We start from the raw sequence: 16,657 nt of genomic DNA, 5'->3' as shown, positions 1-16,657 counted from the left end.
GACGAGTCCAACCCAAAATTGACACGTGTTTTCGTGTCAATTTCAGGTCGACCCAAGTCTGACCCAAACCTCTTTTTTCGCAACCCTAACCATCAAAATTCGTGTCATTTTCGAGTCGTGTTGTCGTATCGTGACCCATATTACCGGCCATACTAAAACTAAATCCCACATTTACTATTTGAAGATACACATAAAAGACATGCTTAATTTTAAATTTATTATTTATGCTATTAATATTCTGATAAGATATTTTTCATTTCTATCAGCATATGTTTTAATGACATAATAAGATGATGAAAAACAATTATTATTATTGCCTTTTTCTTTTTTTATTCATATTTCTTAAATTTTTTGAGATATAAAACTGAATTTTTAAATAGAAAAATAATAGCTTAAAGTAAAAAAAAAAATGAGAAAAATTATAAAAAGCAATATAGGGAGTCATATATTTCATTTAATAGACCTTGTTCGTCAATTGTACAAAGTGTTTCGTCACATTAAGAAAAAAAAATCTCTTGTCCAAGACAATTATATTAGTTTGGTCCATTTGTGTGGACCTAGAAAAAAAAATCTCAATTGTTAGCTCAACGATAAACTGCCCAAGAGGAGGTGAATTTGGTTTTAAATTTTTTTTTGGAACTTTTTATAATAATGGAAAAGTTAATTAGAAGAGAAACTAAACATCAGTGTTTTATTGCTTAATTTTATTAATTATCATTTTAATTAAAATTAAAATTTATTTTTAAAAATATAAATCTAAGAATCATGGATAGAAGAGCAACTATACATTAAATTGTTTAGCAACAATCAATATTTGGGTGACATGTGGTGATTCTGACAGATATATTAACGAAAGAAGTATTTTTGTTAACAATTCATAATTCGGAAGAATAAGTGGTACGTTTTGAAAATTATGGAGTAAAATGTTACACGAGTCATAATTTATGAGAACATTTTGTAATTAATCCAAAAGGAAAGACTCATAAACTTTATGTTTTTTTTATTATATGTATTATAAGGATAAAATCTTTTTGGTATAACATTTCTTTAGAGATGAAATTTCCCTTTTTATACTATTTAAAATTCAAGATTTCGGCAAAATGTTTCACTACAATGAGAGTACCAAGATGATTTCATCCCTCTAATATAATATATTATTACTTCTGAATTATTAGCTTGAAATTTCCAATTGATTAATTTATAGTTTTAATTAATTTTCAATAATGAAATTAAAGAAGCTTTTAGGAGTGTTCATTGAACATGCTAGTCTGATCAATCTGTATAATTCAATCCGTTACTGCGGGTTCAATTGAAAGAATTTTAAATTGCTAATGAATTGAGATTTTTCTAATATGTAATAATAAATTGAGTTACGGCTTGAGCATTTATCAATCCGCATAATCTATCAATCTAAACTATATATATCTTTTTTATATATGTTTAAATAACATATTTAATAGGTTTTTAATTATAAAATACATAAATATAACTATGCAGATGTATTTTAATTTTATGTTATGTTATGTTTGTGTTTAATTTATTATTAATTTATGAGAATATTAAAAAAAAAAAGATAGACAACAAGAGTTAAGATCTAAAACGTAAGTTAATCTGCGAATCCGTATAATCTAATTCGCAGAATCTGTTGTAGATTAAATTAGATTAGTAGTCTAACAGATTGAGATTTTTTTTTAATCTCTAATAATAGATTGTATTGCGGATTCACCTAATATGTACGAAGAAGCTTTTGCTGGAAGTCCCGACTCCCACGCAGTACAAAATTACATACATATTGTCGACTTTAGTTTTGTTCTTTGCTTTTTTCAGTTTAATTAATTTGTTTAAAGTTGTGGAAACAAAAACTCCTTGTTTTCTTTTTCGAGAGAAAAACTCTTTTGTTTTCATATCCATAATCCATGCCTAATAATATAATCATAATGATAATAATCTACCTAATATGAAAGCATCAAAACGTTGATGTCCCGTGCTTCCACGTCACCTCCTGCTTTGTTCGGTCTCTTTTTTTTTACATTGTTTTTGCCTCTTAGTTATTTCTATTTATATTTTTGTCGTTCATTGATTTTTTGTTTACTTCATTTAAATTATTTTTTTCCTCTTTAATTTCTCAATTTATTTATTTTTTACAAATATATTCCTACTCTAACATTACAATTCTCGTTAGATCAGAGACTCGTTCTTCTTGCGAGTCTAAATTAAGAATTTAAGTTAAAAATTAAATTTATATGAGAAATAATGTTAACAAAAAGGTTAAATTATAATTTTTGTTAGAATATTTTCTTTTATAAAAATTTAAATTCAATTTTTTTCTTGTTACAGTGTTTTTTTCACATAAATTTCCCTACAACTGAGGGTGATATTTTATAGGCTAAAGAAACAATCACCTGAGGAGAAAATTTACGCTAATTGCTACAGGATCATCCAGTAACAATTTGGAATTCCATCAACTGAAACTTAGAAGTGGTAATTTGTGTCACGTATTATATTCGTATCGTATTTTAATCCTTTCTTATTAAATTTACAGTCAACTCAAACACGATCCGTGACATGAAATTTTTTAAAACCCACAATATGAATACGACACGACCACTTACGGGTTAACACGACACGACACGAAAATGACTCGTGACACGAAATTAACCCGTGAACCCGAAATTGACACGAAAAGCTTTTCTTTAATTTTTTTACATATTAGAAATAACTTAAAATTCATAACACACTAAAATATAATAACATCCATAAAAATTAAGCAAATAATAGTATAAGATTTTGAGTATAACTATCATGATATCACAAGTTCATAATAAAATCTAAAATATATAATGAAAAATATATATTTTTTAGTTTTTTACGAGTTTCGTGTCGTAGTCGGGTTAGACGAGTCCAACCCAAAATTGACACGTGTTTTCGTGTCAATTTCAGGTCGACCCAAGTCTGACCCAAACCTCTTTTTTCGCAACCCTAACCATCAAAATTCGTGTCATTTTCGAGTCGTGTTGTCGTATCGTGACCCATATTACCGGCCATACTAAAACTAAATCCCACATTTACTATTTGAAGATACACATAAAAGACATGCTTAATTTTAAATTTATTATTTATGCTATTAATATTCTGATAAGATATTTTTCATTTCTATCAGCATATGTTTTAATGACATAATAAGATGATGAAAAACAATTATTATTATTGCCTTTTTCTTTTTTTATTCATATTTCTTAAATTTTTTGAGATATAAAACTGAATTTTTAAATAGAAAAATAATAGCTTAAAGTAAAAAAAAAAATGAGAAAAATTATAAAAAGCAATATAGGGAGTCATATATTTCATTTAATAGACCTTGTTCGTCAATTGTACAAAGTGTTTCGTCACATTAAGAAAAAAAAATCTCTTGTCCAAGACAATTATATTAGTTTGGTCCATTTGTGTGGACCTAGAAAAAAAAATCTCAATTGTTAGCTCAACGATAAACTGCCCAAGAGGAGGTGAATTTGGTTTTAAATTTTTTTTTGGAACTTTTTATAATAATGGAAAAGTTAATTAGAAGAGAAACTAAACATCAGTGTTTTATTGCTTAATTTTATTAATTATCATTTTAATTAAAATTAAAATTTATTTTTAAAAATATAAATCTAAGAATCATGGATAGAAGAGCAACTATACATTAAATTGTTTAGCAACAATCAATATTTGGGTGACATGTGGTGATTCTGACAGATATATTAACGAAAGAAGTATTTTTGTTAACAATTCATAATTCGGAAGAATAAGTGGTACGTTTTGAAAATTATGGAGTAAAATGTTACACGAGTCATAATTTATGAGAACATTTTGTAATTAATCCAAAAGGAAAGACTCATAAACTTTATGTTTTTTTTATTATATGTATTATAAGGATAAAATCTTTTTGGTATAACATTTCTTTAGAGATGAAATTTCCCTTTTTATACTATTTAAAATTCAAGATTTCGGCAAAATGTTTCACTACAATGAGAGTACCAAGATGATTTCATCCCTCTAATATAATATATTATTACTTCTGAATTATTAGCTTGAAATTTCCAATTGATTAATTTATAGTTTTAATTAATTTTCAATAATGAAATTAAAGAAGCTTTTAGGAGTGTTCATTGAACATGCTAGTCTGATCAATCTGTATAATTCAATCCGTTACTGCGGGTTCAATTGAAAGAATTTTAAATTGCTAATGAATTGAGATTTTTCTAATATGTAATAATAAATTGAGTTACGGCTTGAGCATTTATCAATCCGCATAATCTATCAATCTAAACTATATATATCTTTTTTATATATGTTTAAATAACATATTTAATAGGTTTTTAATTATAAAATACATAAATATAACTATGCAGATGTATTTTAATTTTATGTTATGTTATGTTTGTGTTTAATTTATTATTAATTTATGAGAATATTAAAAAAAAAAAGATAGACAACAAGAGTTAAGATCTAAAACGTAAGTTAATCTGCGAATCCGTATAATCTAATTCGCAGAATCTGTTGTAGATTAAATTAGATTAGTAGTCTAACAGATTGAGATTTTTTTTTAATCTCTAATAATAGATTGTATTGCGGATTCACCTAATATGTACGAAGAAGCTTTTGCTGGAAGTCCCGACTCCCACGCAGTACAAAATTACATACATATTGTCGACTTTAGTTTTGTTCTTTGCTTTTTTCAGTTTAATTAATTTGTTTAAAGTTGTGGAAACAAAAACTCCTTGTTTTCTTTTTCGAGAGAAAAACTCTTTTGTTTTCATATCCATAATCCATGCCTAATAATATAATCATAATGATAATAATCTACCTAATATGAAAGCATCAAAACGTTGATGTCCCGTGCTTCCACGTCACCTCCTGCTTTGTTCGGTCTCTTTTTTTTTACATTGTTTTTGCCTCTTAGTTATTTCTATTTATATTTTTGTCGTTCATTGATTTTTTGTTTACTTCATTTAAATTATTTTTTTCCTCTTTAATTTCTCAATTTATTTATTTTTTACAAATATATTCCTACTCTAACATTACAATTCTCGTTAGATCAGAGACTCGTTCTTCTTGCGAGTCTAAATTAAGAATTTAAGTTAAAAATTAAATTTATATGAGAAATAATGTTAACAAAAAGGTTAAATTATAATTTTTGTTAGAATATTTTCTTTTATAAAAATTTAAATTCAATTTTTTTCTTGTTACAGTGTTTTTTTCACATAAATTCACTTTTTAACTCAAATTCTTAATTTGAACGAGCGAAACAAACGAGCTTATTTATTCACTTTTGAGATTGCATTTTATTGGATAAAAACAAGATATATCAAACGCCTAAACCTACTATAACTTGTAAAAAAAACTAAAAACAACAGTAATGTTAAACGGCCGTTAACATTTTGATCAATTATCAACTTCAATTCAACAGCAAAACCATTAATCAACCAATTGTATATTACACATCTTGCAGCCTATGATTAGCCTTATCTCGCTTTTGAAAGACTGAAGAGACAAGACTAGTATATAAAAAGAAAAACATGACCGAAGAAACAAGCAATCTCAAATCTGAGATTTTCCTCCTCTTCTTCTTCTTTAGGTGAGGGAAAAAAAAAAAAAGAAAAAAAAAGTATGAGAATAGTCTTTTCCAAAAGCCATGCAAAACAAGATGGTCAAAAGTCAAACTAGTTTTTAATACGATAGCCATCCACATGATTAATCCATTAATTATATATGATAAGACTAATCAAAGAAAATGTAATATTGATGCTGCTAAGTGGCCACTTTTGTCTGCTCTCTCTGTTCTCCACCTCCCTTTTGCTTGGAATTTTTTTTTTTGGCCGGATACATATTCTCTTCTAATAAATCTCATTAAAATTTCATTTATTTTATCAATTTAAATTTTTAATTTTAAATTTTTATAATTAAAAATTTTTAAAAAATATTATATTTAATTTATTTTATTACAGTAAATTTTTTTAAAATAATATCATATTTCAACTCAAATTCTGAAATTATACCGACAAGCTCGAAACTGGAAGACCATTTTGGTAATTCCACAAGAAGGAAAAAAGAGCTATAAAGAGCTAAAATCACATCACACAAACAGTAACTAGCCAACAGCATTACAGTTCAATCTCTTCTGAAGATAAAATCCTCCGTTACTACAGCTCCGAACCACATACCAAACAAACCCCTCTAAAGTTTTCACGGAACCCAAGAAAAATGGGATTGAGAAGAGACACTGCTTCTGGCCTTCCAACATTCTTGCCCATGATGATCTCTTTCAGTTTTGTTGTCGTTTTCCTTCCAAGATCCGCGGAAGCTTACAAGAATTACACGGTTGGGGACTCCTTTGGGTGGTACGACAACACAGAGAAGCCTGATGTTAATTACCAGAAATGGGCTGATAAGAAGAACTTCAGCTTGGGAGATTTCCTCAGTAAGCTCATCTCTCAATAATTATACTTTTTTTTTGTCTCTATATATAATCTGCTATTCTAGTATTTGTTTGATCACTGTGTAAGGTGATTTTCAATACGGTCAAGAATATTATGTTTTTGTCAGTGATTGTTGAATTTAATTGGTTCAATTTCCATGGAAGCTGGAAACATGTGTTTTTTTTTTTCCTTCAAGTTATCCAGATTATTTTTCTGTGACAATTACAACTTTTAATGTGTAGGATCTTTCTTCATATGGATTTTGGATGTTTAGTTTCTATATATAATTTGCTTCATCTTTTTACCTCAAAAAAACATTTTTTGCTTCATCTTTTTTTACAAGATAGTATTTTTTTTTTTAAATTTATTTTCCTGGGTTTTGGTACAAATCTTTTAACCAAAATTTGGAAGAATTTTGAGCCCAATTCTTTAACAAAATCCTTGAGATATTTGTACTCAAATTGCAAGTTGCAACTTTCACTCTTTTTTAGAAATACATAGAATGTGGCTTTCTTTTTTTTTTTTTTTTGGTCCTTTTAGTCGTCCAAGTACACATGCCAATGTTATGCTATCCCACAATTCCATCAATTTTAATGTTAAGTGAGAAAAAGCGGTAGATCTCGCAGTTTGAGGCAGTAAGAAAGTGACATCTGTTATGGTTTACACACTTGGGGCATGGATTTTCCCTAAGCCCAGCTGTGCTTCACGTGGTAGCCAAATGCTCTGACAATTTTGTGTTCAAGTCACACAACCTCACGCAACTCATCTTTCTTTTTTTTTTTTCTTTTTTTTTTAATTTTCTTTCCTTTATTACTATCTATGACTACATTCTCTGACCTCTTTTGTACCATTTTTTTTAAATCATCAAAGTCGGTTGAGAATCAGAAACTCCCTTTTGGCTTTTTATTTATTTATTTTTTTTTTTCTAAAAAAAGAAGTCGGTTGGTGTCATATGCTAAATAGAATAATATTTTAAGTTATTGGTTATCCATGAGGATGGGTATGAGGTTCTATGAGTTTAATATTGTTAAAATCTTCACTGACAAAAAGTAATTTAGGATTGATTGTTTTTACCAAAGCCGGCACAAACTCAATAATTGGTCATAACTTTCAAACAAATAAAAAGCAGGATGTTTTTCTGCTTAATGAACATGCACAGCCAGTTGTCAATACAGGAGATGTTGATTTTTTATATTCGTTTTTTATTTTAAATTATAATTTATAATTTTTTATAATATTTTTTTTTTATAAAAAATATACATAAAATGAGAATAATTTTAAATTATGATTCTAAATTTATAAACTAAACGTTCACATATAGTTTAACTTTTTTTAAGAGAATTATATTGGAATATTTGACCAAAAAAACCAAGTGAAAATTATATTTATTAGTGGTCTTACCAGTAATTAATGATATACAAAATGCTCCAAACCTACATGTTTAATATTATATCTTTAATGGTTGAATTGAAATAAGAAGGCAAAATAATAAGACAATGCCTGTTTTGAAGTTAAAGAACAATGAGACAATTCACAAGTCTCTTTATTATCAAAAAAATAATAATAAAAATAAAAATGCACAAGTCTCTTCAAAAAGTTAGAATATATTCTTTTATTGCAAGGAACTCCAAACTCAAAAAAGAAAAAAGTTGTGATTTTACAACTCATCTCAAACTAAAATTATGTCTCCCGAACTTTAAAATATGTTAAGCTGACAAAAATCTATAGATTATATTTTCATATTCTAACGTTAGTTTCCTTTGGTTACTTAGTCATATGTTATTAATCTGACCTTATTATAATGCCAAAAAAAAAAATGCAGTTTTCAACACAAACACCAACCACTCAGTGGTCCAGACCTACAACGCAACAACCTACAGGCTCTGCGACTACGACGACGCCTCCGACAACGACACCATCCAGTGGTCCACCGCCGACCCTTCCAACACCGCCACTCAACCGATCACCGTCGCCGTCCCTCTCCTCAAGGAAGGCAAGACATTCTTCTTCTCCGGCGACTATGACGGCGATCAGTGCGCCAGCGGCCAGCGCTTCGCTATATCCGTCGCCCACGGCCAGGGCCTCCCCAAGAGCCTCCAGGACCCCTCCGACCAGGACTCCCCTGGCCCCGTCGCCGCCCAGTCCAGCGGCGACGACGACGAACAATCGGCGCCGGAGACGATCGTCCCGTCCAACTTCGATCATCCCAAAGAAGTTCCCGAGAACGAGGACGATCGCTCCGACTCGTCTGGTTCTGTTTCGTTGTCGTTTAAAAATGTGAGCCAGTTTTGCATGGTTTTCGCGGCGGTTCTTGTTTGGTTGTTCTGAGAAATGTTGCCGTTTTTTTTTTTTTTTCTTTTCTTTCAATAGATATCTAAATTATAATAATATATAGGTGAGATTGGTTTTTGTTTAAAGAAATAAATTATGATGATACGTTGATTTTTTTTTCATGGTCCTGATTGTATGACCAGCGATGTATTGTGTGGGATAGAATAGGCATATATCAAGAGAGGGAAAGGTTGTGGTTCCCCCACCCAGGAAAAGAGAGAGAGCTCTGGTGGAGAATGAGAGAGAGAGATGGGGAGCAGAGGGCCCCACGTGCAAAGGGGGAAGAGAGAGCGGAAAAAGAGTGAAAAAGTGAGAGTGGGGCGTGGGTCTCACACATGAGAGAGAAGTGGATGTTTTGTAAAAAAATTATTTTGTATTATCTTTATATTATTGTTATTTTGTTTATTGTGTTTATTTATTTTAGAATTATTTATGGTCTGATTTTGTCTGTTTTAACACCGTTTTATCTTAAATTTTTGATACTCTTGTGATGAAATTACTATAAATAATTTGAAAAGATTAAGATTAATTAAAATCACACTAAAATAAAATAAGACACTCTACAATATAATAAAATCACATCTTATAAAACAAAAAATAATTAAACAAACTTAAATAGAATTAATTTTAAACGCAACAATATAAGTGGACATATCAGCATAGCATTCATTAAAAAAAATAAAAATTGAATAAATTGTTTTTAAAATAAAAGAAAAAAATTAAGGACCTGATAAAAAAATAAATTGTTTAATCTTTTTTGTTTATAAATTGTTTTATAAATAAATCATTTATAAAACTTATTAAATTGTTCATAATTTTTTTTCCTATCTTTTTCTTCAGATATTTTTTTTCAATTCTATCTTTATTTTTTTTATTGATGTCATTTTTTCTTTTAAAAAAAAAATAACGCGTAAAATTATTATTTTAAATGAATTGGGCACTACAAAACTAGTACACATAAAATGATAATGCAATTTTTTATTAGTTCCTAAAAGCTTCTGAACTTCTAGTATGCAATTTTTGTTTTTGCATCATGGTAGGGCATTGTACCTACCGATTTTTGTTTTCTTTAATTGTCCGACAGATTTCACTTACCATTGACTCGTATAATATTTATAGGATAATTAGTAGAGAAATTATGTGATAGAGAACAATTAATGGTATCCGTTGTATGAAGTTTAGATCGTATCATAACTAAATATGACAAAAACAAAAAAAAAAACCCCATCGGAAAATGACAAAATTGTAATTAAAATTTGACAGTTAGAAACTTTTCATGATCAATATGTTCTCTGTCTTTTTTTTCTCGATACAGTACGAAATTAAACCCAAAACTTCCTACTCAAATCTCCGGTGCACTAGACCAAGAAGTCTTAAGAAATATGTTTTTTTTTTAATAGATTACATATAAGATTAAAACATTATGGCCTCACTATTTCACTGATTCGAGTTTTCAGTTTTAAGTTTTTACAGTAAAAAACTCTCAGAAAATGTCACGTTTAACTTTTATTGTTACAGTAAAAAGCTCTTAGAAAATATCACATCTCAACTCGAATTGAAAACTCGAATCTATGAAGTGAACGAGGCCTATAAATATACTCTCCAAATAGTTGGCACCTATCAATATATGCACAATACCGCTAAACTTGCTGTAGTATGTTGTTCTCGAGTCAAGCAATTTAAGGAACTCTTTATTTTTTTATTTTTATTTTTTATGCTAAACAATTAGGAACTCTTTTGGTCACAAGCTTTTAGTTTTGCTTTGGTTTCTAGAATTTGTAGCAGGTTCGATCATTTTCTTTGTTCTTGGGCTACAGGATTGCCAAGTTTAAACGCTTTCTAGTACCTGGTATTGCACCTGTCTAGAGTTACAGCATTATTCATGTGATAAATTTACCACGAGTTGATGCTTTTCATTCTTTTTCCTTTTTTTAATCTTTGTACGTTTGCTCCTTTTGTTACTTATTTTTTAAAGATTAGTCAGGTTGCTGAAGAGTCGTTTATAATTTTTTATTTTACAAATCAAACAATCTACATTTAATAATATATCTTATGGTGACGCATCAATGTTACAGATTAGCCAATTATGATGTACTTTTTTTTTCAACTCTTAAAGAAATATTAAAGATATTTAAAAGGCCGACAATGATTAGAAGAATAGCATTTAGGTGGTTTATGTAATGGGAGAGTAAAGAATTAATTGTTGGTAAAGACAATCAAATCACATGGATGAGTTGTTGGGAATTTCACATCATTGTAACGGCTTTGATTAATTGATATGGTTGTCAGTAGGAGTGACTGGATATAGTCACAGCTCATATTGTAATGAAATAGACACAGTGCTTAAGTAATTATTTGTTGTCTTTCAGCACGGAAGAGGGGAAAAAAAAGTTATTTGTTGTCTGTGAAATGCTTATGTAAAAACTAAAAACAATAAATTAAAAAAAACAATGAGATCAGAGAAAACTAGGGTTTCATCTTGTGGGCACGTTGCTCTTCGTGGGCTGGAGTTCAACACCGCCACCCGTTTGGCTTTTGGATCTCCGGTCCTAGAGATGATACTTGGGGTCTTCTGGCGGTTTATCCGGTGGTGATGGGTCCAATCTCGTAGCATTGGAGGCAGATTTTCTAACGATGGTGCAGCGCCGTCAAGTGTTTGGCTACCTTTTCTGGACATGCCGAAGTTTGAAGGATGTTGGTACTCTAGTTTTGGCCCTAACATTGAGGCCGAGACATAGGAGGGCGGTTTGCTGGGTGGGTTGGCCAGAGTTGATGTTGGAGGTGGGGCTGTTGTTGACAAGGCGTGGTTTTATGCGGAGTTGTGCTACATGGGTTGTTGCCTCGATGTTGCAGCGCCAATTTTGGTGGAGACCGTAGCTTGGTTGGTGGCAGTGGTGGCAACAATGGGCTCCCTCGTGCCGGTGTTGCTTCTCTTCTCACGTGGTGATTTTGCCCCTTTGTAGTTTGGTTGTTTCTGGTCTCTGGTGTCGTTGTAATTGGTGTGTCACCGGTTGGATTTTGCACAAGGCCAAGGTCTCTCGCCCGTTTATTTTTAGTTTTTTTAATTCAATAAAGGGGTTGTACTTGTCTCTTTATTGTTGTTTTTTGTTGTCTTGTTTTTGTTTTAATCTTGTAAAAACGGATGTGGTCTCCTCATTTTTTAATTTTATGTCGGTGTCTAATCTGCTTGCATTTGCTCGTAACAATATTGTAAGTGACTTTTGATTTAGAGGTCTTTTAGACTCAATCAATTAGAGTTTTTCATCAATTGTAGAGGAATTGTCTAAAAAATTGTGTGTATGCTTGATTGTTATCGCGCCTTTCTACCTTCTCATTGGTAGGGTTTTGAATACGCTTGCTCCTCTTTGATGTTTCATTACGTATTACTTGTGCTACTAGTCAATGATCGAGGTTAGATTTTTTAGTATTGATCGTTCGATATTTGCTTAATTTGGAATACATTTATCCTTCCAAAAAAAAAAAAAAAACAATGGGATCAGAATGACTAAAAAAATTATACTTGTCACTTGTAGAACGATTATTGGATGCTTTAAAAGTGCATTTTTCGACAAAGACTAAACTAGACGAGTACTTCTTACCAAAAATAAAAATAAAAAATAAAAAAGACTAGACGAGTAACGTATTTTTTAAAAAACTTTTTTTAATGTTTTACTTCTTACTCATATTCCTCCTTTATGCTGCTTCATAACACTAGAATACGTGCTCCTTTTCAACCCAATATATATACGTGTGTGTACATATATGACCTTTAAAGTAAAAGAAAATTCCAAACGTATATGATTCTCGAGTTTTTGAACAAGCAAGGAATCATGTATAGGAATATCTGGAAGATGATATGCACGTCTTGGTTATTGTTTACTTTTTTTTTTTTTTTTTTTTTTTTTTTTTTTTTTTTTTTAACTATACCTTGCATTTTGAAGTTATTAAAAGAATCATACTTTATATTGTGAATTCTGTTAAAATTTTAACTTCACATTTTAAATTCATGCTAAATTCTTATTTTTAGAGTTGATTTTGACTATGAAATCGACCTAAATATCCTTTACAGTTTTGAATTTATATATTTTTTTTCCTTATCCTGCTCTATTTTCTTTGAGGTTGTTCAGGTTTTTTTTTGGGTCAAAACTGACCATTGACTGAGGAAAAATATGAATTGAGCATACTCTTGAGATCTGAAGATACAAATGCAATAAAGTCCAAATTACGAGATATGATTTTTTTATAATCTCAAAATGTAGGGTGGATTTTTGAAAAAAAAAAAAACCTTTTTTTTTTTAAAAGCTAGTTGTAATCTAAGGAGTCTCAAAACATTTTTGGACAATCTTTTCATTCATTTATTCCATTATTGTCTTAATTGAGTGCCATCATAATCTTTGATTTTCTCTTTATAAATTGAATGATAATTGTTTAATTTTAACACATTTTAATTTTAATTTTTATTTATTTGATTCATATTTAACTATTTATTTCATATTTTAAATAATTATGCAACTTATATTTATTATTTAATCACTCTATTATTATAGTAAATATTTTAATTATGATAAATTTTAATAGAATAACTACACAATTTATTTTTAAATTGAAAATAAAATATTTACTTAAAGCTATATTAGTACTTTAACATCGGTTAATTTTGATTTTCAGTATAAGTAAATGTATGAATACGATTTGAAGTGAATCTGATTCGAATCCTGTTACTAAATAAATAATTTATTATGATTATGATTTCTCACTTTAAATCTTATTCACTTCGATTCATAGTCATTCTGATTATTCGAGGTAAATTTGGCACAAAAATATTAATAAGGTGAAGAGCCGAAATGCAGAAAAATCACAGGCCACCACGATCTCCCTCTTCTCAAGACCAGGCAGCTAAAGAATGTTAAGAAGAAGATGATGTCCTCTTGGTTCTTGCATTGAGGCCTTTGCAAAAAATGGGCAAAGGCCTGATTCCCATCAATTGCACAAAAAATGGGCAAGAAAGGAGTGCAGAAGAAGAAAAACTACTTGTTGATATTGGCTGACTAAGAAGCGGAAGGTCACGACTTTAGTTTTTGCATAAGCAACAAAAAAGATTTCGTACTTGCAAGTAGAAAAATTCAAATCCAGTTTTCGGAGAGAGAGGGATAGCAAAAAAAAAAAAAAAAAAAAAAAGTTATTTGCACGTATGGTCTTAAATATCTTTAGTAAATGATAGTTTAGTTTTTAATTTTATTTTTTGACAAAACGACTCTTAATCTCTTTAAAATGTGACAACTTGATCTTTTTTCGTCAAATTTCTTTAAATTTTTAATAATACTAATCATATGCGAGGCATGTGATCTTGTTAAAGAGAGTATTTTGGTAAAATACCAAGGCAAGCTCTCATTCTCTCTCTTTTTCTCTCTCATCTCTCGCTCTTTCTCTGAGTTATTTTACTAAAATACCATCTTTAATAAGATTACATGCCTTAGTATTTTACTAAAATACCTTTTTTAATAAGATCACATGTCTTGAATATAATTAATTTTGTTAAAAAATTAACTGAATTTGATAAAAATGACAAAACTATGACTTTTTAAAAAAGTTAGGGGGGTCTTTTGTCAAAAAAATTTAAAAACTAAATTGTCACTTTATGGACCATTCGTACAAATAACAAAATAAAAATCAAGCAGAGCGAGGTTTTGGGGGTTGAAACAGATGTGGCAGTGCCGGAGAAGACTTCGTTGGCGTCTAAAGGAGAAAGTGAGAAAAGTACCACAATTGTTGAGAAAACAAAAAAAAACCAACGACATGTTTTAATCAAAAAACAAGACACGATGTTATTTTGTAAGAGGGAAACAACATGTCCATATCACTTGTAATCTTGTGTTAAGAATTGAAATGATGATACCAAAGTAATAATATTTTTTGGCCGTTAGATTTTGATCCAACGATTTCCATTAACATTCTCCACATGTGAAGCAAAAATGTCTACTCCACAGGCTCCTAATCTATCTATTCCAGGAGAATAGGTTTTGTTTTGTTTTATTTTTTTTAGGGCGAAATGTACGTTTCGTCCTCATCTTATTTCTCTTTATTTCCAATTCTTTTAAATTTCAGAATTTTTGTTCTTATTTTTTATTTATATTTTTGACCCTTTATTTTTGTTTCTTTTTTATTATTATTTTGTGCTGCTTTCCCTCTAATATGTAATATATTTTCAAACTGCTTCATTAATTTAGTTGGTATATTGTATAAACACTTGGTATTATATTATTTAATATTAATACATTGTTCAATGACATTTATACATCATATAATTTAATATAAAATTTAAAATAGCTAATAAAAGAGAAAAATTATGTATTAAACTGTATTGAAAAAATTATATATTAGACTATATTGTACAATTTAACTTAAAATACCATATTCAAAAACATATAAAATATTTCACAAATTTTCTATGGTGGCATGCCATCTGGAATATTCTCCCATCCAGGGAAAAGCTAAACTCAATATTTAGGATCGATACTCGGTCTCGGTTTGGCTCGGCTTTATTCTTGGTTTGAGTAAGGAGGAACCGGCTATTCTCCTTTGTGTCATTTCGAATTTGCTGACCGGCCCTGGGAGATTGCAAGCGTCGTTGGGGAGTTTATCCCCACTGCGTCTTCTTGCTCCCCCTGGAAGATCTTGAAAATAGGCAGGGAAGCTAATTTCGCTGCTCATAATCTATAGCTCATTGCGCAAAACATGTGCCCTGTTCTGGTGTCCCTTCTACTTGCTCTATTCCCTCGGATGTGTTAGTAGATAATTGGTGCTTGGACCCCCTTTTAGTTTTGGGGTGCCTTTAGTTTGTTCTTTTCTTCGGTTCAATATATCCTCGTTACCAACAGCAACAAAAGAAAATTTATCCCAATACTATATATTAGCGGTATCCATTAATAACATAAAAAAGATAATAAAACTGAGACAACATACATTAATACCGCAACAACAAATTACCGTTTATTTTTTGTATTTATTCCTGATTTTGAATCATGATTCATGATTCTTTAAAACGTTTTTCTCTCACATAATACACACATAAAATAAGAATAATTTTAAATCCATGAACCAAACGTCCACTAATACATTCAACATCAGCATAAAAAAAGTATAGGCATGAGTTATTAATAGTACTCTCTTAATACTATCTAAAATACAGAGTATCAACCAAACAAACACGAACAGGCAAAGTGGTATCTATAGAGGTCAAAAAACAGAGCAGTGAATGATCCAAAATAGTGTACAGCAGTAAATGAGCCAAGATGAAATAGAGAGCAGTAGTTTAGTGCAAGAGGAAGAAACAGGCGTAAAAAGAACAAATACACATACAACAGAAATATTTATAAATAAAGAAAAAAAGGAGATTGAGAGAGTATAAAACTTATAAGAAACTGACACGCATCATCACTAAGTCGGTTTAGAGAGGCTTAAAAACCAAGATTTATCATTTAAATCATAAAAGCAATATGCTATTAGAGTAAGAGACAGAAAAAAAGAGTGAAAACTTAAAAAATTATCACTTCAGAGGAAAAAAAAAAACAAAAAAGGGAAAAAACGGGGAAAGAATTGGCAATATTTTTTTGCCTAAATTTTTAATTTATTTCTGCAGCAAAAAAAAAAAAAAAAACAAATCATTTAATACCTCTGAAAAAAAACAGTACAGATCATCAACCTAAGGAAACAGATCATCATCCTAAGCAGAACGATGATCAAGTCAATATATGCATGAGAACCAAAATCAACAACAACTCAGATACCAGATAAAGAGGGAAAAATGCATATGAAAAAGAATCGAGAAAGCCTTTGTAAAAATAACTTAAATGAAAAATTTTATTCTG

General features: G+C 29.8%; 1 protein-coding gene across 1 annotated transcript; it reads left to right on the top strand.

Annotated features, from left to right (window-relative positions):
* Positions 1-6,144: 6,144 nt before the first annotated feature.
* LOC21396729 (blue copper protein) lies at positions 6,145-8,855 on the top strand. Its single transcript, XM_010090676.2, has 2 exons — positions 6,145-6,460; positions 8,281-8,855. Exons 1-2 carry the CDS (start codon positions 6,244-6,246, stop codon positions 8,784-8,786), a joined length of 723 nt encoding a protein of 240 aa, XP_010088978.1. The 5' UTR covers positions 6,145-6,243; the 3' UTR covers positions 8,787-8,855.
* The last annotated feature ends 7,802 nt before the right edge of the window (positions 8,856-16,657 follow it).

The sequence above is a fragment of the Morus notabilis genome, unplaced genomic scaffold, assembly GCF_000414095.1.
Source record: "Morus notabilis unplaced genomic scaffold, ASM41409v2 Scaffold281, whole genome shotgun sequence".
In the NCBI taxonomy this organism is placed as follows: Eukaryota; Viridiplantae; Streptophyta; class Magnoliopsida; order Rosales; family Moraceae; genus Morus; species Morus notabilis.
The sequence above is the reverse complement of the archived record's forward strand: the minus strand, read 5'-3'. Positions and strand labels throughout refer to the sequence as shown.

Excerpts from the sequence above, each read along its gene's own strand:
- LOC21396729 (XM_010090676.2), top strand. The coding sequence starts at position 6,244 with ATGGGATTGAGAAGAGACACTGCTTCTGGCCTTCCAACATTCTTGCCC. Across the intron at positions 6,461-8,280 it reads CAGCTTGGGAGATTTCCTCA|TTTTCAACACAAACACCAAC; the intron begins GTAAGCTCATCT and ends AAAAAAATGCAG.